The sequence below is a fragment of the Aptenodytes patagonicus genome, chromosome 1 (genome assembly GCF_965638725.1).
Source record: "Aptenodytes patagonicus chromosome 1, bAptPat1.pri.cur, whole genome shotgun sequence".
Classification (NCBI taxonomy): Eukaryota; Metazoa; Chordata; class Aves; order Sphenisciformes; family Spheniscidae; genus Aptenodytes; species Aptenodytes patagonicus.
The window spans coordinates 25,374,945-25,402,397 of record NC_134949.1 but is presented as its reverse complement, the minus strand read 5'-3'; the positions used below and the strand labels follow the sequence as shown (position 1 = coordinate 25,402,397).

Sequence of the window (27,453 nt, the reverse complement as noted above, 5' to 3'; positions counted from 1 at the left end):
ATCTAAGGCCCTGCTTCGTTCTAATGATTTGTCAACCTAAGTGGCTCCAGAAATATTTTCTATTTGATTCTTGCCTCCAGCAATATTTCCTGTGTGATTCTTACCTATCATACTCAAAAAGGTGAATGTTGCCAGAATACTGCAGCATTTAGATCATAAAGTTATAAGTTAATAGGTTTTAAACCATTTATCACAAATAACAAAGGCCAAAAAATCTCTGGATTGAATGTTGTGTGACAGAAAAGGTTTGCCTTACTGTCACATTCACATTCACATTCACATTAACTGGTATGTTACTTAGCTGTCTTGCTGCACTCTTCCCCTGTACTCCATGAATTGCCATTCTGGTTGTCCATGAAGCAGGCTGCAGGCACCAACAGTTAGTCTGAGATAAGGTGATTCTCCCCTGGACCTGCTTCTCAAACCCTCCTAAGGCAACTGCCAACCAATGCAGAAGGCATCCAGCCAGCTGAGCTCTCTTTAAACACAATGTAATGATCATCCGTATAGCCAAATTATGCAGCGCTTCTCTTCGGCTTTAAGATGATATCCAGAAGGCAAGGAGGGGAGCCCTCCTGAATGGCTGACTTAGTGACTCTTTATGAGAGTGGACTTAACTGGAAGACATTGGGGAGAATGGTGAGCAGTGCACGAAGTAACGTAGGAAAACCAGAGGACTCAATCAAATTTAAAGTCTAAACTCAAGGTGCTGATTGCTAACCATGACCAGAATGCCCTAATTACATGTTAAGTAAGAATTCTCTCCTATCTGACAACACAGAGTGAAAACTTCCACATCTAACTCTACTTGTTCAAGATATACAACTGCTTATAGCTCCATATAGGGAATGAAAAGAGCATGCTGTATTCAAGGAAATGCTTGAGTCTAACCATCTAATTAAATAACACCCTCCATCACTTGCAGAATAAGTTCTAGAAGCTGTCAGATAGATATTCAGTGTTGAGTTTTAGGTGAATAAACAGCCCTTTTAAAAATTTTTAACTCAGGCCTTATAGAATGCTTTTCTTGACTGGCATAAGGGGCCATGTTTGAGACTAAAATGAAGATGAAAGAGGACAAGCGAAAGAAAGGTAATATGGAAAAGGTTTCAAGACCAAGTGGCTAAGTAGGAATAATTGGAAATGCCAGAGCTTCTATAGAGGAGTCAGAGATGCAACTGTTTGTGTCATGAGATGCTCTCCTGCCTGCTTTGACAGATGAGCGATTCCAGAAGTATCTCACCCAACAAATCTTGAAATGCTTCAAACTATTATGATATCAGCTACACGCAACTGAAAAGCCAATTTTTTCTCAATCTTCCAAAAAAGCCTTGGGAATGGAAGAAACTGATAGACAATAATTCAAAGTTTATGAGAAAGAAGGAAGTTTCCACATTATCTGAAAATTTCTGATATGTGAAGAATCTGAGATTCCTTCGGTTTATTAGATGAATTGGCATGAAGATTAATTTGGGGACATTGAAAGAAGTATGTATTTCATCACAGGTATGCTAAATTGTCAAACTCTTGCACTGAAAAGGAGCACTGGAAGCATTTGGGGTCATGGTCAGACCTACTAGGAAACAAGGGATGGATTTCTGTTTTGGTGTTGTGAAGAGTGTATGATGGGGCTTGAAAATCTAGAGAATGGGAAGATTTCAGAAGATGATCTGGTGAGGGTCAGCAGTCCAAAAGGTACTGCAAATGCTGAACTTTGGCTCTGAGGGGACTGGCTGACAATGCAGGAGGCATCGTCCAGAGCAAGTGAGAGGAATGGCGTGACTGTGGAGAATGAGGCTATACCATCTGTCTGCAGGTCTTTATGGAGGTACTGGTATTGTCTGTCCCCAAAGAAGGGTGTGCACATTTGCAGGTTACTGCTTGGACAGCAAGTAAAAGATGAAATGGCAGCATCAGCCCAAGACAAAGAGTTGCTAGCTGTGGTTTACTTCTGATGAGCCTGAAACAAGTTGTTTGCTGCTCTTTTGCTTCACTGAGAGCTGAAAGAGTCCAAAACTTTGTGACCCAGTAAGATAGGACACTCGGTCTGAAAAGCAGAAGAGTGAAGAATTCATCTGGAACCACCTTAAGAGGATGAACAAGGAAAGAACAGCTGAGAAGCTGATGATCAGTCTGTAGCAAGGTCAGGCTGTAAAGGAATTCCAAGGGCTAGGCTAACAAATTAACAAGAAAAGCAATATTACCATTTAAAATAAAAAGTGGCTGTTAATAACCAAAGAAAAAATGTAGCTTAAAAAACAATAAAAAAACACTTACCCATTGACTAGCAAACTGGTTCACGTCATGGAAAACCAAAAGGAAAAATAAAGATGACAGGGTAGAACAGGAAAATGATGAATGTCTCATTGAATTGGAAAAAAAAAAAGACAATTACATCGAATACGCCAACTTAAAAAAGATGAGTCAATAAAATGAAGAGCGCAGTACAGAAATGCAAAAATCAACAGAAACAATATGACCAAATAATGTAAATGTGAAACTGCCCAAAGCAGACATACTTTTTTGTTACCAAATTCTGACAAATGTTTTTACCCTCTCTCCAAAACTAAATCAAACAAAATTACACTGCTCACGCATTAGCACAGCAAGAACAGTTTTAATTTTATGCTGGTAATCTCACCAGTCTACGTAGTATGCCCTTTTCACTTCACAGATTATTCCTGCCAAGAGTGACAACGTGGGAAGGACAGTAGTCAGTGAAGTCTAAATATCCTTCAAAAGCACATCAGTGCTCCATTGTGGAGTATCTACCGTCCTGGCAGCAGACTACTGCCAAAATGGTCCCTGTCCTTGGAGACCAAATAAAAAATCCCATTAAATTACCTGATTATTTCTTTCCTCTATTTTCAGCATGTATACAGGCATGAATGCTGGGTATATGAGCCATTTAAAAACAAACCTTACTCGTCTAAAACCTGGCTGCAAAGGACGATGTTTTGGCTCTATTTTACTATTTCAAAAGAGTCCTGAAGTGGGCTGTTTCTCTGCTGCAACCCAAGAGAAATTCCCGGAGGGGCTGTGAGTCAAGAAATCCTCTGAATGTTCAACAGACTCGCAGGTCAAAGCAAATAAATTACAGAAGCACTCTGTCTTCTCTGGTGGAAGATGAGGGGTTGTGTCTTGCATGATGCTTCTAGGGAGCAGTCTGCATGCTCCTGTACAAACAGAGCTATGTGACACATTTCAGCTGGTTTGAAATTAATCTACTAAGGACTGTCTGTGGTGTGAGATGTTTCAGATTAATCGAATGTAGGAATTAAACATACAAAATTCCACTTACCTCTTGCCCCCCATCCAGTATGCAGAGTTTTGCCGTCTGTTTTTTGGCATCAACTAAGACATTAAACATTGTACACAGAGAAGAAGGGATACGCAAGTCTGTTGATTTGTTTGTCTTTTGCAGCTTGAGTTCAAATGCAATTCTTGTTCTGTTTATTAAAACACAATTCATAATATGAGTCTCTCTGATAATTCTGAACAACCAGTGTACAAATGTATAAACCTTACTAAACATGTTGGCTTAACAATGTACATGCACGTGAGAACATTTTAGAAATAAAATTCTGTAAGTGCAGAATATCCACCCATTCAATAAACAATTGCATTGATGGTAATCTCAAGGTTCTGCAATGCTTCAGCTAATTCAGTTGAATAATAAAAGTATTATCTTCTAGCCTATTAGATAACAATATGCTTCCTTGTATGATGACTAAGAACAATTTAAAGCAATGAAAATACCCCACATTTTCTAGCACTTCTATGTTAAAATGCAGTTTATCGTACCAAATACGTGCTTCTAAGAAATATAATTAAAAAATCCTCTTCTGGCTTTAATCAAAAAAGGAATTTATTATTAAGCAAATATTAATATCTATATTGAAAAGTAAGATGTATCAGGAAATACATAATACAAAAAAAAATTTTCTTCTCACACCAGTGTAAATAAGGAGCAATGTCACTGAAATAAATTATAATAGTTCAGAATACATAAATATTAAAGTAATGTTTTATTGCCACCCTTATTTTTAAATGTGGGTACCAGAAACTGACACAATATTTTTAAGAAGATGTGAACAGAAGCATCCTATCTCCATTTTAAAAAGTCTTATAGATCTTATTAGTATCACAATAAGAGTTATAATAAAATAGTTCCATCATTCTTTTCTGAGTTGCTACTGTCTAATACAATCCATCCTATGGATATAATTAATTTACTTTCTTTGTTACCTGACGTACAGCATCTTTGACAACACTAAAACATACTTAGTGTATTAACACTAGTATGTTATGTATTAACTCTAAAATATTAATACATTTTATGTATTGACACTAGGATCATTCTGTAATATTAATTAAACCTTCGTTTATTGCCACCAGAATCTTCTTATTCTCTACAAAAGCAAGCAGCAAAGATGTCAGGATTGGTATCACAGACCAAAAACCGATCCATAAGGAATTCTTTTTGTAATGTCTCTGTGTTAATAATTCTGTTCTCAGAATTGTGATCCTGATCTCAGGTTGTGATCCTGGCAGTGAGTCATTTTTAACCTATTTTGTGTGTGCCATTAAAATCCACACAGTCAAATCTGTATGGTGCAAAGTTTTAGATAATGACAACATGTGGCATTTGATTTATTGCCTAGGAGAAATCCAAGTATTTGTATTAACACAAATTGCCTTTCCCACATTAACCTGTAATAAGATGAATTTGAAAAGATTCATTTTTCAATAAATTATTTTAACTAGTACTAATTATATACACCTTTGTATTTTAGTCCTGTTTATAAAAGTCCCAGTGTAAAGATTTTTTTCATTTTCTTCCAGGCTGGAAGTCAATATAATCAATATATTACTGCATCTCAATGCTACTCCTTTTATGGTTTTTAAGACTAAGATTGCACTGATAGCGTTCCAGTCCTTTGAGATTTCACCTTTTTTCTAAGATTTTTTAGGTATTTGTAGTTGACTGAGCTTCTACGCCAAATTCTTTAGAACGGATGGATGTAAGCTTACATGACTTCAATTTTAGTAGATACTGTCTCATATCTTCCTTTGCTACAGAGCTTAAACTTTTATTCCATTCACTACATCATCCCCCTTCCAAAATCAAATAGAAATGTTTGTGAAACGCTTCTGCCTTTTTTACCATGATTTCATCACTGTAGCTCTAGCAATAGGCTCATGTACTAAGCCTGAGGTTCTCCTTGTTCCTACTATGTTTAACAGAAAATAAAACACTATGTTATCAGATTTAACCTTATTGGGCGTTAAAGGTTCTCTGTTTCTCTAGCCTTCCTTATCAATGTTGTATATTTTCTGATTGACACTATTAAACTGTCTACAAACTTTCTTTATTTTCCCCCCATTCTTCTAGTTATTTTTTTTAAAAATCAGTATTTTTATGTGTCCAGACTAAGTTTTCTCTGTATGTGGGATCATGGCTTCTGAAGCAACTAATAGGAGATCCCTGTAAATTTTCTAGACATACAGACATTTCTTCTAAACTTAATGATATGTACTGAAAGCTATGGCAGAGATCTTTTTAGATCACCTATACTTAATTTAAAAGAATATACCCATAACTATAAGATGCAGCTCAAGAAAAAAACAACACTATGTTTTCTATAATTTCCAGAAGCTTAGCAGTATAAAAGTTAGTTTCAGTTGGATGACTTACGGATAGCCTTCTTTTGTTTATTGTATAAATGCAGAAATGCTGTATACTCTTTAGTTTGTAATATACTTCTTAGAGACAGTACTCTAAAATAATGACAAATTAAGTAGTATTATTAACTGAACATAAAGAATGATACAGTCATGGAGAAGGGAAATGTACAAAAAGAAAAAGGATTTCTTCTGGCAGAATTCTGAGATTTGTTAGGATTTGCCACAAACATGGAATAGAAAAGAGATTTGGTTTATTCACTTCCAAGGGTCTATTCACAACATATGTAGAAATTCTCCTTGGTATTTCCTAGATGTTGCCAAATTGCTGATTGCCAGATGCTGGGAAATACACACAAGTCATGATCTCTTTACAGTTGCCCTGATTCCTATGACAGGATTTTGGTACAGATGTACCTCTGCGAGCCAGTATGGCTGTTCCTATGTTAATTTTCAAATTTCTCCCAATTTTTTTAATTGATCATTTCAACTGTACCTTTTAACGCAGGCTTCTATCATGTCAGTGGCCATGAGTTTAAGTCTCTGCTCTAAATGGTGGGCAAATTCTGGTTCTGGCCAGTGAAGATCAAAAACAAACATCTGCAGAGCATCCAGTTTCCAGAAAAGATCTTCTGATGTAGCTGAGCCATTACTATAAGAAACAAAACAAAACAAAGTCCCCAAGAAACAGAAGATAAATGTATGGATATCTATCCCAGTTGCCACAGAATTATCTAAGGTAATAAGATTTCCTTATCACACCATCTTCCTCCTTCACTTCACTGTATTTCATAGCACAGTTGCTCTTATTCCAAGAATGTGAAAGTGGTAATGGAAAATTTAAAATAATTCCCATTAGGGTGAAAAAAGTAAAGTTTCCTCATCTGTTAGCTGAGAAATATGACAGGCTAGGGAGGTAGATGGGATGATGGGGAACGTGGAAAATGAAGTAGCTCAAATTTCAGATCACGACAGAATAAATAAAGGGTACAGGAATTATTAGTTAGTAAGGACCTTTTCAAAACAGTGAAGATTTTGCACATGTTTTCTTGCCTTCAATAACTCTGGTAGATAAGCCTACCAAAGAAATGAGGATGTTAGTAGTTATACTGTAAAAGTGATACCCAGACAAATAGTCCCTTGACAAATGCTCATTAATTCTAGCTAAGGGAATAACATCAGATCCTGGTGGAAAAAAGAGAACAGAAACTATTTAAAGAAATTTATGCACAAACAAAACAGGGGATTAATATAGCTTTATGTCATCTCAGATTGTCCACGTAGCTTTAAAGTTCTTTTTCCACCCTGAACTGATTGCTGAATTTAAAGACATTTGCTTGTGATAAGATACAACAATTTAAGGCTAATCTTAGCAGTAACTATGGTTACACTACCATTGTCATCGTGTATTAATTACATTTTCATGATGCGTTGTATTGCAATGCCTGGGTTATTGTTTAAGGACAGTTACACTACGCAGCATGGCATTCCAGGATGTTAGTGACACAAGCAACCAAAACTCAACCTGACAGTCCCAATTCAGTTCCAAATAGTTTAAATATGTCACTACTGCCATTTTCTTTCTTCTGCCTCATGACAAAAGAACATAATTATCAAAGTGTTAAGGGATCCCAGCTCTCATGGAAGGAGTCAGTGAGTGCCGAGTGTGCTCAGAACAGAGCAGGGTCAGGTTAAAAAAAAAATGAAAAAACTAGAAAGGACCTCTAATATCTGACCACCTAATGCACCCCTCAGACAGTAGCACCACCACCGGTTCACACCAGGTTAGCTGAGACAGCGGGCAGTGAAGTGAAGCAAAGCACAGCACATGTTCAGGGCTCTGAAGAGGCAGCACTGATGCAGCAGGAGCACTGCTTCTCACAGCACCCCGCCAACTTCCAGACCCACCGAACTGTCTCCTTGCCCTGCTGCCTTAACGCTACCACAACTTCAGAGCCATTGCTGTCTTCTGGAACGCTGTCTCTGTGCCAAAAGGGGCTGCCGGGCCAGGTGAAGGGGGCAGCCAGCAAGGGCTGGGCAGTGGGTGACAAGCTGGGAGCAGTGGTGCCTGCCTAAGGAAAAGGCTGGCTCTGAGCAACCAACCCTGACTTCGGCTTTGGTTTTAAATGGTGCACGTTTTGATGTCTTCACTATGCACAGGAGGATATCCCACAGTTTCAGACAGGCCTTTTTGATATCATGCATATTCTCCCCACTTATTTTAAATAGTAATCATTAATTTTACATTGTATCGTGCTCCTGAAAGAAAACAGCAGAAACAAGAAAAAGGCCCATGGGACTGCTAAGATTACAACTGGCATAGGGATGTTACCTGTTAAGGTTGGACCTGAATAGGGAGCACTTTTATACACCGCTAAGTTTAATTAAGAAATAGAAATAACAAAACACCAACACTCCTTAGAAAGTTTATAATCCTGTTGGACTGTTTCTTAAGTTATATGATAACCAAATATTGAGGATTTCATTGCATCTCCTGCGTACACTGGCAGAGTGAAGTTGTAGATGCTATGTTATACACAATATTTGATTCAAAAGTGACTTAGTCAATTTTTGAGATGGCTGGGGTAAAAGACAACGACAAATTATATAGGGACAGAAACAGGGACAATCTCAGTATATATATTACAGTTGATAAGAACACATATTTTCTAGAAAACAAAACATACTTTCTCAAGAAACAGAACTACCATTTTTCATCATCAGATCATACAATTTAACCATATTTTATTCTTCCATTGTTTTTTCTTTTTCGCCTAATGGAATTTCAAATGAAATTCTTTAGGACTCAGGAGGACTAATGTGCTCTCAATAACATCAATGTATTCTTATGCACGTTCACTCCCTGGTAGCCACTTAATTTGGTTTCATTATACTACCAAATAAAGTTGCACAATTATAATAAATGTAATAACAGACACAGATTCATAAAACACTAATTCATTCTGTGAGAAACACTAATTCATTCATTCTCTTTTCATATAATTTTGAGGTCCCATTCTTCAGTTTTTTATTCAGCATTGTCCAATGACATTTGAATTTGACTATCATGTTATACTAGTAAGATGAGGAAGGAAAATAAAGTGCTACAACAGCAACTATTTTTTCTTAGTTCACACATCCAGACACAAATGTCTGATTTGTTTGTTAAATGCTGCAGAAAGCTGTGATTTCAATCAACTTGTTACTGCTATTTGTACCAGATACTTGTTTTATTTGGATTTTAGGATTTTTCCTGGCCCTTATTCAGTAAAAGCATTAGAAATGGTATTAATTGTCAGCACATACCTCAATACCCTGAAGTGACTGTACAGTCTATAGATTTGCTTTCCCTACTAGGAGCTGGTTATGTCACTTCAGGGTTTAATACTCCATAAAGTGTTACATGAAGAAGAGCCAAACTCAGTTTTTACCTCCTCCTGGCAGCAAGAGAAATTCCTGCATTCGAATCAAACCACTGAAGCATTTGAATCTACATCCATAATTGCAGAACCATTTTTTTGTGAAGGGACAGGACATGTTCTTGGCTATTGAACAGTTTTTATTTGAACATGTATGGTAAAGCTACTTCAAGCTAATGAATGGAATAAAATTGCTCTACCAGGAAAATGAACTGGTAGTCTTTTTTTAAAAAAACTGTATTCAATATAGTTACCTATATTTTTAAAATTAAGCACAAACTCCACTGTTTTGCTGGTCAAAACTTAAGCTTTCAGCACTAGTTCTTTGTGCAAAAGGTACTATCTAGTTGTTCACTCTTTAATCAGGTCATGGTGGTAAGAGAAGGTTTCCAATGATTAAAAGAGGCAAATATTACGTCCATCCTATTTTTTTTTTTTTTTAACGGTGATTTAACTTTGTATTTGGTCACACTTTGACTGGGAGATTGGACCAGATACCTCCAGAGGTCCATTTTAACCTAAATTATTTTATGGCTTTATGCCTTGCATCATACTAAACACAGCTAAAAAAGTTCCAAGATATAATATTTCTCCAAGACCCGGCAGAATATTAAACTTAGGAGCTGTATACAGTCTCCTAAGCAATTCACTTATCCATTGACAGCTTGAGAGAGGCAGCTTCCCACTAGGCTTGCCAGCTACCTAAGCAGTAGCAATTAGTCAAACAGTCCACTAATAAAGCACACTGGCTGCAAGATCAGCACACACACGACTCCAGGGTAGACACAGAATATGTCATTTCTTGCCTAGATGTCAAACTCCATAGGGTAGCTTGGGATATGAAAATATAGGAGAAATATTAAACTTCTAAGGACATTCTCAATCAACCACAAGATTTAAAATCAGCTGGCTTCTGTTCTTGTAGAATTTACCAAGGGCAATGATGGTGATTTTATAAATTACTGCAATTATCTTTTTTTAAGGTTGTTACTGAGTTACTACCCATTAGTGTTTTGTGGGGACTGCTTACAAAACAGGGCACCAGCTCTATGTCCTTTGTGAGCCCCCAGCTTGCGAGCTCCAGCTCTATTTCCTTTATGCTGCCTCAAGACATATATTCAGGGCTCAGAAAGTCAACTGAGAATTTCTTCAACAGAAAAGGATTTTCAATAGTTACAGAGTGAGCGGCGCTTGCCCCATCTCTCTATTTTCCATGAGGGCGGAAGGATGGAGCAGAACTTTGGCATAGCAAGTAACTGCTTGTGTACAGTCCCTCAAAGATATTAGGGACAGAGTTACCTCACAGTTCCTCCTACTTAGTTCAAGAGTGAGGCAACCTGAGGATCAAGTAATCAAAACATGTTTCTTGATTTTTCTTTTTTCCTGTACGTCAGTATTTTTGGAAGAAAAGAAATTTGGCCCACAATATACATTTGTCTTCCAGGGCCCTCAATAGGAACTAGCTGTATTCAAAACTCCTTATGCTACAGAAAGTAGATCAGCTAAATTTCACTATTCCATCAGTCCTATGGCTATACTTTTAAATACCCATCCTTAAAAACGCAAACCATGGCCTCCTTCCACTTTACTGCAGGCAAGCAATACAGCAGGAACATATGTGGCACTACAATGCAATCCCTCAAAACAGCACTGAAAGGTGGCCTCCTGACTTATTCAGCATGCATAAACACACAGAGAGGTCCAGCATGGGAGCTCAGACGCATTCAGACCAGATCCCTTCATATCACAATCAAAGCACTGTGACTGCTCCAGCCAGTCCCTCTTGTCACTCATTACAGCTGAGTCATAGCAGGAAGAATATAGCTGACACATTTCCTTTGATGTTGCCTGTTCTGGCTGGAAGACAAGACAGGAGCATCCTCCTGCAAGCATGTACTTTACTCCATGTTTCCCCAGCCTTGAGTTTTGCTGAACCTGATGTTCTAGACCGGCACTAGAGAGCAACAGACAGCCTCAGGTCTGTATCTACATTATTTTTGGTCGGTGAATCTATCTCATGTCTGCACTGAAAGTAATAATATATAAATGAAACCATAAACAATTAAAATCACCCACAAATCTAGCTTAAAAGCCAGGTCCAGAACAGGCATAGAAATTACATTTAAAATATGAAATGGAACAAAAATGCAATTTAAAGTAGTACATTTGAATTAATGAATAAGTAATGAAAAAACCCTCATTCTGGCTGATTAGAAGCTTTTACAGAGTATTCACACTTTTTTGCTCTTTCAGGATGTTGTCTTCAGCCAAATGGAACAGTAATCCACAGTGCTCTGCATGTCTAGCCATGGTGTCCTCTGAGTTGTCCTCTCCTGAGACCAATCAAGAAAAATAGACTACTACTCATAACACTTTCCCCTTTTCATATCTCCCTTTCCAATGCCGAATAATAAAATGTTAAGCCAAAACAACTGAAAATGAGGTAATGATCTTCCTAAGTGCTGTTATAAGCAACATACATTTACTGCTCCATAACACGTGATCAAGGAAAAAAAAATTGCAACAGTTAATTAAAAAATATAAACAATCTTCTCTAGTAATGTTCAAAAGAATTGCAGCACCTTTTAAGTGAAAGAGAGGAAAATCTGTTTTCATCAATAAAGCACACAAAAGAAATGCCTAACTGTGAATGCCTCTTTCTCTTCAGCAAGTTTTTAGATAGGCATGTAACAGCTCTGTTGAATATGAATGGACTTAAACATGAACGTAAGAGCATGAACATGAACATTAGTAAAGTTTGCAGAATATGAAATCTTCCTATTGCAGCCAAAATAAACACAGGACTTGGCATTCTCAGTAAACATTTAACTATAACTCAGTTAGCTCACAGACTATTTTCTCTCATTCTTTTTGCCTGTAGATTCTTCATTGTGTAATTCAAATTGATAAAGATTAAATGGCCAAAATCATCACTTTCAAAGAGAAAGAGAGAAGTCCAGCACAACTTAGTCACATATGTAGTCATCTTTTTGCCAAAGCATCAGCTGTGTGGCCAGGAGGAGAGAGCACAGTGGACTGGGAGAGAAAGACTTGGGGGAGTCAGTGGGGAGAAGGAGCCACCTGCAATGTCTGACAAAGCAGGGCCTGGGGTCCTGAATTTAGGTGCCTCCACTGACTCTATGTACAATACAATATGCCACTCTAGTCCATTTAAGGTGGGTGTTCATCACATCGAAAGGGAGAACTGACAGGAAACACTGGGTTTTGCTTAACAGGTATTGGAGTCTAGGTATTTGGTTACTCTCCACTGGAGAATTTAGCTAGAAAGAGGAAGTTTTGTTCTTCCTGAAAAGGATGGGACGGGAGCAGTGGGGGAAATAAAACTCTCCTTCTTTCTTTCATGTAATAGTGAAAGTAAAGCACTTTCTCCACCGGAAGCTGAGACACCATAACCAGCAGGGAAGAGGAAACTCATTAGCTTGGGAGGAGGAATAACTGGCTTGCAGCGGCTTCACTTTTATTTTTTGATCCAAATGCAATACATGGCCATTCTGAGAAGTTACTTGGCTTTTCAGTAGGACATAAGTAGGCTGATTCTTAAAATACTACCTGAATTCCACAGTATTACAAAGAAAACTTAATACTACCTGCAATCTTGAATGTTAATTTATACACATTTCATAAAAATACAACTTCAAAGCTCTACGTTTGGTAGAACATGAAGAGAACATGAAGAGGTGCCTACAATGGAGCCAGCACCTCGACAGACCTCTTCTCGAATGCTGTGCAGGGTGGCTGAAAGGGGATGATGGCCTTACAGAGGCCACACCATGGTGGGGACACGGCTTGTCCCCACTTCTCTTGAGAAGCAGCAGAGCAACAGCTACTGCTGGCAAGTGCTTGCAGCACACGTCAACCTCAGTGTTCACCGAACGCTTTGAAAACCTCACTGATTAGTTTAGGATGTTACATACACACCATGAACCTTAATACCAGAAGATGGGCAAGGTGGATGAGCCGATGGCTGAATTTCACTATACTTGCACATTTTTTTGACAATACAGTCTAGGAATTTATTGCTACACTGAAAATCTTCATTTAGGAAAGATCTACCACTATAATCCTCCAACCAGGATCCATATTTATTATATATAAATTATAAATTCAATATTCAAAATACATGAATTTTAGTATGTACAAGTTATTTTTACTGGATGGGGCTGCTAGAATACAGACTGTAAGAAGACCACATCTAAGATTAGAACAACTCTTAACTCCGAAAGCTATTCTTTAAAAAAAAAGTAACCCCTGAAAGGATGGGAATAACAGAAAGGAACTGAGTAGCAGAAGACCAATTAGTTTGTATTCAAAGCTGAAATGACTTGCATAAGGACATCAGGTGAAACCTAGCGTTATTATAGTAAACACAAAAGGTACCAAAGCCAAGGATTAAGAGGAATTTTGTCAACTTTTAGGGGAATAGCAGCAGAACAACAATCATAATACTCAACAGACAAGTGCCAGAAGTCTGGCAGAGCACAAACTATCAACTCTTGCAGTAATGGATCTGAGTGCTTGTTAGGAGTGTTTAACTCTGTCATAAAACTTGAGAAGGCAATACTTGGCTTGAAATCATATTATCAAGCTTCGCGTCTTGAATGTATGTTTTTTGAAGCCTTTCACATTCATCCTTTCGTAATACAAATTTAGCTAAAATAAGGTTCTTCTTGAGCCTTTCTCTAATGTATATGAATGTGTACTCACACAGAAATCTGGCCTGTAATTACGTGAATATTCCCACAGAACAGGGTATGTCTGCTCTATTTTTTTTTTTTTTTTAAGAAAAGAGCAGTGAAGTGTTGGGGAGAAATCAAAAATGAATACATAGTTTTTCAAACAGACAAAGAAATGGATGTACTTCTATTCTGGGTACTTATTAACCTTTTACTATTTCCCTGTAACATGGATATTTAATCTAATGACAATATTTGCAATCAATGATTTTCAGAACCAATATCTATATACAATGAGTTAATCAAACCCATGCAAAATTATGATGGGCTGCCTCACTTTGCAAAAGCATGATCTAAAATCAATTATCCAAAAGGTTCCCCACTGCTTATTAATTCAGAAGAATCATTAGGTTGTTTAGGGTATTAAACACTATTCATACTATGACAGACCTTTCCCAAGTTGATTTTGTAAGTTATCAGGTTTAAGACTGCTACATTTTAATGCACTAGAAAGCGCAACTCACTAACAGTCCATGCTTGGCTCACTCCCAAGAAACAATAATTTCCAGCTAAGAGATCATAAACACCATGCAATCCAAATACAGCTGCACAGAACACTAGCAAGGCCATGCAGAGCTGACATACAGTCAGAAGGTTATTGAAGAATACACACGTGGAGTCATACAAAGAAGTCATCCAGGTTGGTGTAGTAAAGCTAGGTATTTGTGGAAGATTAAGAGGCAAACTTGGAACTTTTGGAAGAGCTACATTAGGAAGACTGTTGGTGATGCTCCTGTGAAGAAATAAACAATGTAGGAATACAATAAAAAATAGAATATTTAGAGGACAACGGGGGAGAACACCTGGTAAGACAGAAAGCTACAGGCAGGTGCTTTGTTCAGATCTTGTAGAAAGCACTTACTTGACAGGTTGCCATGACTCTTGTTCAAGACCTCTGTGAATGGACTGGGCAATTGATGATTCCATGAGATCGATGTAGCGGATGACCATGGGAACAAAAATTTCTTGCAAGTGCTTGTGAAACTTTCCATTGCACAAAAATGCTTTAAAAACAAACAAAACACAAATAAAAAATGTCAGGCCTTTCCCTACTTTATTTTGCTATAGGAAAAATTATCTCTTAAAATGTCTTAGTAAACAAAAGCATTTTAAGAACAAGATCCAGCTTGTGTAGGAAATACAGTTCATAAAAGATAAGTGAAGTGCTCCATGAGAATACTGCAGGACATTTTAAACTGCCACTGTTACGAAAACTAGGGGCATACTGAAGTTCTTTGTTGAACCAGAACACTTTTGCATCTTCTTAAAATTAATAATATATTTGGCTGAATCTAAGCCTTAGCAGTTTTGTTCAATACTTAGACACCAAGACAGAACAAAAAACCTAAACCAAACAAACAGTATTTGAATGTCATTCAATTATTTTTATTCTCCTTATGCTAAGAAGAACAAAGATTACAGTAAAACATTCCAGCCTCACTAGGCTATGTGCAAAAATATAGAGGTATACAGCATTTCCTCCAGATTGCTTAATGGAAAAAGGCAGTATGTGACATATGAGTGTTTGGGGGAATAAGAACAGTTTACCCATCTGCTCTGTGTCCTCGGGAGCTGGCAAAGTCCTGAATCACTGCCTATAGCTACACAGGACTTTCAATGAGCTCTTGAATAGAAAACATGTCTTGGTATGCCTATGCATGTCCGTACATAAAAATCTCCAAGGCCGGAGCTCACCACCAGAACGCTGGTGTTTCCCATCCTGACGTGCACAAACCTCATCAAGACCCCCATGAACAAAAGTACCTCCCAGCCAGTCTGTGTTCATGTGAAACTCAGCCCCAGCAGCCACACTTGCCTCTCCTCTGCCCTCTCAACTGTTTTGCAAAATTTTAAAGGACGCTAACTCTACACTTCCCTTTTGGAAGTTTCCTAATTCTCTGGTGTGATTTTCTCCAACTTTACTGCAATTGTAGGTTTATAACTATTTAAAGGAAGTCCTGAAAACTAGTTGCCTAAAGAACTCAGGAAAGCTGACATGTAACACACCTAGAGGTGTTGTCTTGCTTTTTGAAAGAAATGAAGTTGATTGATTGGTGAGCATGCTATAAGCATGAAGCATATTACTCAAGAAAAGTAAAGTAGCTATAAGCAGTAGAAAATTATCTGCTTCACAGATGGGATTTACTGCATGAAAAACGGTACACATAATGCAAACTAAGATGCTTAAAACCTGAAAATTAGTTTGCCACCACCACTGGTTGTCCCTGTACTCCCCTAAAATGTTCTCTTAACAAATCCTAACTCTTAGCACACTAATGTCCTGTCCCACCAAGGCAGTATATCAGTTTCATGTTTTGAATGTGTCTGTGTTCATCCATTAATCCAGCACTATTATTAGGACCTACAAGAATATTCCCATGTGTACATGGAAATCATACAGGCAAGCTGAGCCATAGAGAGAAATTTTCATGATTTTGGTAGCCCTCCTTTTCTCCCACCCATATTCTGTTGTTTTAAATTCTCTTGTGGGTTTCTCCTCCTACCTATTCCTGCATCCAGGCTTCTCATTTGATTTGGATGGGTACCACAACTGCATTTTGAGGAGGCTTCCTCCTCTTCCTAAGAAGAAAAGGCTGGATCATGGGGCTCAAAACCCTGGAAACCATCTCATAAATTTACAATCCCTCTTGTTCCACTAGTGGTACAACTCCATGTATAACACATAAAAATAATTTCTGTAACTTCCAGAAACTCCTTTGCCTTCCATTCCTGAAAGATGTCCACCACAAACTGAACCTGGGAGAGATGGTGACTATGGGGAAAATGTGTCGTCAAGTTTCAGTTCCCTACTGCTACTTGTATTGCAAGGAAGTGCCTTGGTTGCTGAATGTCTGGACACTAATATTATTTTTTTGTTCTTGAATACAATGATCTGAAAGCAAGAAGTATTTTCTTGAAAACATCCTTGTAGAGTAATGGGAAATTATGTATCAATCACTTTTACCTAAGGAGACAATACTAATGCGATCAGCTCTCTCTGGTTTTGTTCACCTGCCTCTCTCTTGCTAAGAATTTTGACACTTTTAGATAATTTCAACCATATGACACACAGGGGTGGAGATATCAGATATATGAAGTTTCATGAAAACAGGCAGCTAGGTAGCAGGCAGAGATTATTAGGGTTTCCACTGAGAAAAAGGCAGTGGCATAGGCTCATCTCTTATTAAACACTTGAGAATCCACCCTTGAGAGCGCCTATGAGTCCATTACAAACATGCTCCATTATTTACACTGCTCCTAGAATTACTTGTTAACTAGCTAGTTCTGGTATAATTATTCATATATCAGGCACTCAAAACAGTGTTATTTTTCCTTATATTTATATATTTTAAATCTGCAGCATCTGTGCATCAGCAATTATAACAACTGAGAAGGATTTGGTTATTAACACAAAGGCGTGGAAGCTTGTCCACGTGCCGTTGTGTTTCACAGTAAACAGCTGATGAACATTGCCTTTGAAAAACAAAAGGTGGCTGGTATCAAGCTACACATTAGGCTGATTTTTCAAAGGCAACTTTGAGCTTAAAAACAACAACAAGAATACAACTGTGTCAATTAAGTAAATTTTGCTGCTTTATAGTGAATCAGTGCAGGACTGGCATTAATCAGGCAATCAGTCACTTGAAGGGATGAGCTTGTAGTTTACTGTTTTCTGAGCACACTGCAGAAATGCTCTGCTACAAGCCCTACTCTGGGAATTACAGTAATAAAGCCTCATGGGCAGGAGGGCGACTCTTGTTATTCTGAAGTCAGAATGAAATTTAAAGAAGTCACAGGCAATAAAAGCTGTTCAACTTAAAAAGCCGAACCATTTTCCTAACATACTGACAGAAGTCTTTGCAGGGAAGTGAAACTTTCCAAAATGATGCCAAGACTCTTAATCTGACTGCACCTCCACAGAGATCCCTCTGTACATGGGCACACACATGAGAGTGCTGTCTCGGATCAATAACTCGGTGAGCATCCTGTTTTCCCAGGGCTGAGGACATGGCAGCTCTGATTTACCCATCTGGAGATCTCCGTCAAGGATTACTGCAGGGCAGGGAAAGAACTCAGAGCACAGGGGTAAGTGATATAGCTGAGTATCATCAGCAGACTCGTGGCTCTCTACCCTATGATTAGAATTGATCTTGCCAAAAGCTACCACCTGTGCATCAAAGCAGATGGGAAACAAGAGATCCTTGAGGAAATGCCACACTTCAAATCCCTCAACTACCACTTGTCTTCAAAGCTATGTAGCTTAATTCTCCATTGTCTTGTCAAAATAGACACCCCACACCCCCTTCTTATAAGCCATCTCATATTCACACAAACAACAACAAAATGAAAGCCTACGTCAGGGCAAACTAATGCATATACAATATTAATGGAAAATGGATTGCAGGAACAGAAACAGATCCCCAAATGAAAAATTCTTGAAATACTGAAGTTGAAGATGAAAGTTATTCAACTCTTACGTATTAGGTAGCTGAAATATATTAAAATATGACAAGAAAAGGCCAGAGATGAAAAGTACAGTCTAATAATGCAGCACTGAAATGAGGTTTCTCCTCTAATAGCAGGAAAAGAATCTGCTATGCTTGTGTACATCAGAAGCTGCGGGGCTTGCTTTGCTTATACTTATACAGGCAAAGTTTAGGAGTTATCCTGGAGTCAGCGTATTAAGCTGCCCTCAAGAACTTCTGCAGAATTAAAGGAAAGGAAGAATGACACAGGTTACACGAATTTCTTTTCTACTGACAAAATTAGCACTTTGGCAGACAGTCTATAATTATCCTGCTCTCCATAGGATTCTTGGGAAGGCACCACTTGGATTTCCTGGCATATTTTTAAATCCAAAATAAAACCAGTAAATTTCAAGAAGGAAATTTCCTTGGGGCTCCATGTTCTATTCGTAGCAGTTGAAAATCATCCAATAACCTGAAAGAAGAAAGCTTATATTTCCATTCATTTCCTGTTTATATTAAATTCTGCCTGCACAGAGCATTTATTAATCAGTTACCTAAATTGTGATAAAAATTGCAAGTGTCTCAGCTTATATACAAATTGTATATTTTTACATACGAGACATACTTTAAAAGTGAATTTTAGAAATGCACTGTATGGAAGCAAGCTGAAAATTTATTTAAGAAGTAAAAATTTCCCTCCCTGTCAGAACTTTGGCAATGAAACTGCAAAGAACTTCATCTTTACAAGACAGAGTGACACAAACAGCTTATTGCACAATTTTCTTGTGCCTAAAACGCCCATTTAGTCAAAAAGGTTATTGGATGTTCTGGTAAGCAATTACATAGCTTGAGTTAGGTCTCAGTATCAGTAACCAAAACACATAGCTCTAAACTGAAGGCAGGTTATTATTTCAAAGCAGCTCCTAATAGGAGCAAAAATCATCAGTCCCTGACCTAAGTAAGAAAAGATTCCTACTACAATTAATAAGAAGTGTAAGGTTTAGATGAAAGGTATCTTTACGTGTGGCTATAAACTTTGCCCTGATTACCTTAAATCTGAATTGTTTTCTGTCTCCAGCCTGTAGTTTAAGATGGGGGCTATGATGTTATAAATAAATTCTTGTACAAAAGTGGTACACAGGCTGTAACAAAGCAGGAAGGTGATGCTGTCTTTGGTGGTGTTTGCTACTCCTCTACTAGCAACAGCAACACTGGAAAAAACTTATCAGAGAACTCCTGTTTGAAGTCAACAGCCATGATAACGACAATGGCTTTCAAGAGGCTAACACTCAACTTGCTGGTTTTTCTAAATCAGCTTCATCAGACTGTCTACAGGTGTACCATGGCTGAGTTAGAGCAGGTACACAGACATTTCACTGAGTAATACTTGATGGAAAATGAAGATTATGACTTAACTTTATAATACTCCTAGTTTTGACTGATTCATGCCAATGTAGTAATGCACTAATGCTGAGCAACAGCATGGTACACAGTGTCAGCAAGTGACACTTGGAAAGAAACCTTTACAAAGAAAAGAGCAGAATATTGAATATACAATGGAAAAACCTCTACAATAAGCCAAATATATGGAAACTTCATGTAACTAGGCACATGCCACTAAAAGATCTCTCTGACACGGTCTTAAACAAAGAGGAATTAATACATGTCTGTCTTGAGGCACTAAAAACCTGATTAATCTGAATAATTAAACAACTACAGAAAGTAAATTGCCCTGTAGAGCAGGCCCCTTCATAGTATAGTTTACAGGCTCTGTGGACAAAAAGCAACGTGGTCATTACAGAAAATAAGATACAATCCTGGGACAACCATGTTCTTTTTCCCTCTACGAATATTCAATTCTGGAAAAAGTAATTTTGCTATCATGGAGAGATATTGGGTACTGTTATCTCTGTAAAATCTGCAAAGCTTTACACAGTCAGGCATAATTGTGTATGAACAATAGAAACTTTGGAGATCATTAAAATGTATACTATAAAAGCAGCTACAATATTTTTTTCAAACCTTTATATTTTGAAAAGTCACAACAAATTTATCTACAATCTATTACTCATCTCCACAGTAAATGTCATTTTTTAAATCACTTTTTGTTATCTGTTAGCTCTTGTCAGAAAAGCTGAAATATTTTATAGGATAGGAAGATCATACTCCTCCATCCATTTTTTTTAAGTAGTTTTTCAGTTAGACTTAACAGGAAAGCAATCACTGATGAACTCACTGATGTACTCTTAATTGTTGTGGAATAAGTTCAGAAAAAATGGAGAAGCTTAAAGTGACTTAAAAGGGAGTCCTTCATAATAGAAATGTGAAGCTTCAGTCAGGACTCCCCCTTCCTCCCCCTTTTTACTTCATGAAAAGTTATACGCTGTACTGGAAAATGCATTTTTTTCCTCATTGTTAAATGATTATTGGCTTTGAAGTATTCGGCTTGAATCTTGTACAATGTTTTGTATACTATGTAAAATAACACATTTGATATTATTTGAATAGCAAAGGCTATGCATTTTCATTATCCCACAGTCTTTCTAATATTATATTTTAGTGACATAGTTATAAAAATAGTCTTACATGTAAGTTTTCTTTAATGCTGTAAATGTTAGATTGTTTCTTTATTGTTAGGAGTTCGCTCATGTCAGGTTTACGTGAAAACTGATTCCTGCATCGAAGATTTAGAGCTCATTTAAAGCTCTTGAGATAGAATAACACGCAGGTGTCAGTCCTCCAAATTTCACTAAAGATTAACCTAATATGCAATATGGTGACCTAACAGTTCTTCATTTGAAAGAAATCTGAAAAGTAATCTCTGATATAGCCGGAGAGTGAGAATAACCCAGTGGGATTTCTACCTCTTCATTTCCTAATGAGTTTTTTGATAATGAGAGGTGACTTTGCCAGTCACTGTGGGCTCTATTATGGCTAATTTACTCCACTTCACTCTCCTTGTTAATTATTAACACTAGCCTTTTTATCCTCATGAGACCACATTCCAGTTTTTCCCTTTTTAGATTGTTTTTCTAAATCTATCTTTATGAAGGTGATAGTTTTCAGGAAAAGGTTTTCACTTAGGGTAAAGCCAGAATTATTTATTTCATTTTGGAAGACTGTAAAATTGATTATATAAGCATGGGGAGCTCTTTCTAATGACTTTAATGCACTTGCAAGGTGAAAAGGCTGTTAATTAAAGAATAAGCACTGAGGTATGTTCCACTTGGGAATCAGTTCTTGGTAGAATGGTCACTTGCCACTTGCTAACATATCCAGCGATTAAAAGGTGACTAATTTCCACGGTTGCTTTCCAATAGTTCTGGGAAAAAAGAGTGTATAATTTTCCAGATGGCTTTCACTTGCCAGAAACTGTCATTTACTATATCTATTACCATTAGGGAATTACTGAAATTGGTATACAGGTGTGACATTTCATACAGCAGCCGTTTTGTATCCTACAGTTAAGGTTTTACAATCTTTCTAATAATTGCTTTGATATGAAAGTTTTCATAAAACGTCTTTCCTAAGGCTGTTTTAATCATATAGTATTTTTATCCATTTAATCTTTTAAGGAAAGAAAAATCAGTAGCCTACCAGCAACCTCTTTACATGTGAGGACAACCCTTGTTTGTTTCTATCACTTCTCTCAGGTTGGAACCAAAGCACAAAGGAACACAAACGGCACAATAACGTAGTTAAAACTGATGCCACAAATGCTTCTTGTCAGACTACTGTAAAATACCTCCACAGCTTTCAGAAACCAAATAGTTGTTTTAAGTGCACATAATATCGCAACTAGAGATGTGCTTCCTAAACTGAAAATGTAAGATGGTAGGAAAGACACTTGAATATAGGCTTCAGATTTTTAATCTGGATTTTAGATAATCAGACACCCACTTCAAGTAATGCAGAACCCACCTCGCAGGAGTCTAACTCTTATGAGATCTGCCCCAAGATCGAACATTTCCTACACCCTTCTGAGCAGCCTTCTAAATCGAGCTTAAATTACCACCAGCGTGGCAATTTTAATACATTTCTGTAGTTGCAGTTTGTCCAACAAGGGATCCAGACGAAACATTCATGAATATCTTAAAAACAAACTAAAGAAAACACTAACAGATACATTTTCTTTCACTAGGATAACACGTGAAAAAAGAAATCATCAGGAGTATGGCATTTCATGTATTGCTAAATGTCAGCGTATGGAAACATAATTCATGAAAAGAGACCTTTAAGACTGGATGGTAATGTTCTTTGGCTCTGTCCTAGACCACATCCAACGTGATGCAATAACAGTGACTTTCAACAATCCTGTTTAAGATTCAGCTTTAGTTTAGTGGCCCTGTCCATTTGCCCCTTTCCCTCCATAAAGTTCATCATCCATCGTGTTACAGTGAATTGTACATTTGCTAGTTGCTCCATTTCATGATATGGTGCTGTGGCCAGCAGGTACTATATTGAAACGACCTATATATTTCAATAAAAACTTGGCAGTTAAGATTAACAATAATATGATGATAAATAATACAGATTGCAATATGTGTAACCTTGGAGAAAAGCTCTTGAATACTATTTTCCATTCTTTCAGTCAAGCAGTTTCCATACATGGAGCTAAAATTCTTCAAAGCTATTGAACTTGCACAGAAATGAAATGAATTTTCCAGGAAGAGTTAAAAATGATTTCTTGTATTTATAATTAAAAAATCAAATTTTGGAACAACTTGAATCCTTGAATAAAAATAGCATTTGTATCTCCAAAATAATAAAAAAACCCAGTGGGTCATTTTCTCATTTTTTTAAAAATAGAATATGAGTAAACATATAAAATGTAGCACAAATATATTTTTTTCTTTATGATGCCTTAAAATGTTAGGAGAAATTACTTGTCTGCAAAATAAGGTGCAATTCAATGTTTTTAAAATAGCATCTAACCCATTTTTTTGGTTATTTCCTTAACTCCATTATTAAAATCCCTTTCACACAAAACTGTTCTAGGAGATCACGTAACTATTATAAAAAAAAAATAAAATTAACTCTTCAAAGATGAATAAAAGCAAGATAACACAGCTATCTCAAATTTTGTTCTCCAACTCAAATAATGAAACAATACACCGAGTGAAAATAACACTCTGATTTGTTGTGTGTATCTCACCACATTCATGCTAAGCCTACAATACCTTTATAGACATAACTAGTCCGAAAGTAGTTTACATGAAGGCTTAGAAGGAAGTATTAACTACAATTTTGTTTAAGCAGTATAGATTAAACATGAAATATTAAATACATATTATGCTGCTTGTACATCATTGATTTAAAACTGAGTAATCTGTGATACTGAATGGTTAAAGGATCTCCAGAATAAGGACTGAAATGGTGCAAGGATAGAGAGAAACTGCTCAACTTCCAAGAAATGGAGCACCGGGATATATGTCATAAACATGGGCACTGCCACTTTTATTTTGAGAATTATATTAATTAGAAATACATTTCTAAGGTGTGGGCACATTGAAAAAATCTTATGCACACAATAAGTAAAAAACTTAAGAGCTTACTGTCGTTTCTGAGGGCGTTATTCAGCAGCTGGAAAAGTGGGAAGCTGTCCCAGGAGTCCTGCGGCTGTGCCTCGAGTGCTGAATCCATATCAACAGAATAAAGAGACAAAAACTTCTCTGCATGCTCAGCCAATAATTCTGGCCACCAAGCGAATGCCTGCAAACATGACAAAATACAATTACTACACACGAGTCATAAAGCAAAGAGATGTGTTGTATCTATGGCAAAATACATTTGGATATGTCACTTCATGTCCTATCTCACTTATGGAGGATGAACAGGCCGAGTGAAAAATGTGAAAATATTTTATAAAACCTTGCATTAAAAATGTACGAAATCAAATAGATTATGCTAGGAAAGATGATATAATCAGAACAAAAATGTAATACAAAAAATGAAAAAAGGAGTATAAATCTCTGCAGCTCTTTTTGCCAGAGAGCAAAGAAAAGAATGAAGGCATCAGCCTTGAAAAATTACTGTATATGCTGCTTCTTGATTTCGTTCCATTCTAAGGCTATAAGTAATCAGACTAATTTATTTTTCAAATAAATTCTTGTATATACATTTTGCACTCATTTGTTAATCAGAAGGGATGGGTTTAGTGTGAAATTTTATTCCTTGAAGCCTAAGGGTTTTTTTAATAGATACAGAGAGCTTTTTAATTCCTGTGTTTGCCTTAAAGATGTCAGCTTCTCCTGAGGAAGGCATCCAGTTGTCCTTCCACAAATGCTATCAATACATCTTTAGAAATTCACTAATGTCTATATCAATTTTCAGTAACTTAACAACATGTTGGAATACATAGTTTTCTTAGGTAAATATTTAGATTCTTAGGTAATCTTAGCTTAAAAGAAGAGAAGAAATCTGTGAAAAATAGTGTGTCAGCAAGTAAAGGCAGCTCCACATTGTAGAATGCTTCACATACAACTCTTGTACCTTTTTACTGTCACTTAAATCTAGGCTTTGAAAGGTCAGTATTGAAGCTGGGTATCGGATCAGAGGGAGCTGCATGATCCTAGAATTAAAGATGAAGGTGACGTGAGCTTATGAAATAGGATGAATATCACATACTGCTGAGAGTGTTTTGCTCACAGTTCACAAAAATATCTGACAGTGAGAAATACCTACACATACTAGACAAGAGAATGTCTTTGCTTTCAAACTTATGCCCCTCATTTTGAATATCTCGTTTTGAATATTTTTGAGTTACCAGCATGGGACATATGTAGCTTGATCTATACAAGTGCTGAGTTCCCACAACTTCAAATACAGTCATAGAAAACCTCACTCGCATTTCTGAAACTCAGGTCCTAGGTAATGTAGAATCATGTACTCAGGCCTGAAAGGCTTCAAATAAAAGACAACTTCTGAAAAGCAGTCTACAAATACGTTCTTGCATCTTGGCCTTTCTGATGACTGCCTGTAATTCTTTTTGACATGGGGCAAATGGAGGAAAGATGAATTGGCAAGAGGTTTCAAAGAAATGCTGAGCATCCTCTGCTATTACTGAAAAGTACTTTGTGTGTTGCAGTGTCAGGATTGAAGGATGCTGATTGGCGCCACAGTGAAAAGGACAGATGAGGCTTCAAAAATTTTGGCAAGAATTTGAAATGGAGTCTTTTTCCTCAAACTGGAAGAAGTTTCTCATTAGTAAATCCTGTTTAAATGGGAGTTTATTAAAGGAAAAGACTCCTTACCCTAGAAAATAACTAAATGCAGAGAAATAAAGAGAGAAGAAAAGAAATGTATACAGGCATTGGCAGGTGTCCCTTTTAGGCAAGCAAACTCTCTTCAGAAAATATTGCCAAAAGCTCAAAACAAACAAAGCAAAACCAAAAACAGAAAACCAGCACATTTTCTTTCCATCTTCTTCCCCTTTGCAAATGACACTCTGAACCCAGACAGAAATTCTTCTGACCCTCTCAAGAACTACCCATCATTGCTTAGGCAGCAAGGAAGAAGAATAGAAAAACAAATACTACAGCTAAGATAGTTGTTCATAACTAAGATAGTCATTATGGATAATATGAAAACAGGCTAAAGGCAATTAGCAATTGGTGACACACACTCTAAGAGAACAAAAACATTGACCAGATTAAAGGAAGACTGAAGTTCTTAGATTCTAGAAAGACACACAAATGTGGCAATACAACACCAGAAATCATCAGAACAATTTATGCTACACATTCAATGCACAGTTCCATGCTATAAACAGTGAAAAATAATGCTTAGTTCATCAGGAATCACATACCTCTCTTCCCTTTGGGAATCCCAGAAATTTGGAAGTGTTATGAATTTAAAAAAAAAAAAAAAATCTAGTATTAAAAAATGTGATACACTATTTTAGAGATTACTGATCCTTTTTGTCAACTGCACCATCAAACACTGAATATTTACTTAACATTATGATGTGAAGTCACCATACTTACTCTTCAGTTTTGAATAGGGAATGTATAATTTTGTGATCTTGTTCTCAGATATATTTTAATATTGAAATTCTGCATGCTCTATAAATTTCAGTAAAATTGAACTTTTATTACATGAATGAAGGAAGGGGAAAATAATCTTAAAATTATCTTTATTCTTTTCAAGCTGTCTTAGATTAGATTGAAAACTTTTGCTGAATTGATTTTTCTGAAGGCACACGCAATATAGTTACCCTTCTGAAAAATACCACATCTCTGACTGCAAATAAGTAGTACAGAAAGTAATCTTTGAACAGAGATGTTTAATCATACACGTATCATTTGATCTGTTTCTTCTGTGTTCTTTTCCATAGGAGTCTAATATTCTTACATTAATGCAGGGCCTCAAAAAACAAAGACAACAATATATACATTTTATTAAGTGATCATTACAGAGTAACACAGTGGCAACAGTAGTGTAGAACAGGACCTCCAGGGAATTAATTTCAAATCATTGAAACAGCTGTTTCTTCAGTATAAGATAAAACATCTATAACAAGTTCACACATGACAGATGTAAGCTAAAAACTAGATTCCACAGTGTGATATAAAACCAGATGTTTTGAATGATCATATTTATAACTATATATACTAAATAATGTTTATCCCTTTGCATATTTTCCTCAAAAATATTTACTGAGTTTTCTGATAACATTTTAAAAACAATTTCCTGAACCTTAGAAAACTATATTTATTAATTAAATGTTAATAATATATACAATTGTGTGTACCTGGTCAAGTTTATTTTTGTAATTCCTTGATATAAAAGGTGTTATAATTCTAAATATTTTAAATATTGTGGTTTCTGTATCATGAAGCAAAAGACTTGAGAGTAAGAAACATGAAATTGTTCTATTTTATTTCTTCTACCTTATAATGCCATTTTAAAACGTGCAGGTTTAAAAGCAGTACTTTTCCAATCAACAGAAAAGCAATGTGAATGTGATTATTATACCCATCATTCTTTTTACGTTAAAATCAAGATCTATACAGCATAATGAAAACTAGCATTCAATTATATTTTCTTTCTATTTTGAATGAGAGGTGAAAAGTTGGAAGGAACAACTGTATAAGGCTATGAACGTTTTCCATACCATTTCACCAC

The 27,453-nt window shown here is 36.6% G+C and overlaps 1 protein-coding gene across 12 annotated transcripts in view; it reads right to left on the bottom strand.

The window, feature by feature from the left end:
- The window catches only part of CADPS2 (calcium dependent secretion activator 2), a 340,428-nt gene that overhangs the window by 40,388 nt on the left and 272,587 nt on the right, over window positions 1-27,453 (bottom strand). For 5 of the 12 annotated variants that reach the window (XM_076329917.1, XM_076329948.1, XM_076329938.1 and 2 more), the window contains 6 exons: window positions 23,883-24,039; window positions 14,721-14,862; window positions 14,472-14,591; window positions 6,182-6,337; window positions 3,302-3,449; window positions 2,278-2,292 (listed from right to left, as the gene is read on the bottom strand). In XM_076329917.1, coding sequence (XP_076186032.1) covers window positions 2,278-2,292; window positions 3,302-3,449; window positions 6,182-6,337; window positions 14,472-14,591; window positions 14,721-14,862; window positions 23,883-24,039 — 738 coding nt within the window. The other 7 variants (XM_076329928.1, XM_076330024.1, XM_076329958.1 and 4 more) reach the window with 4 other exon arrangements.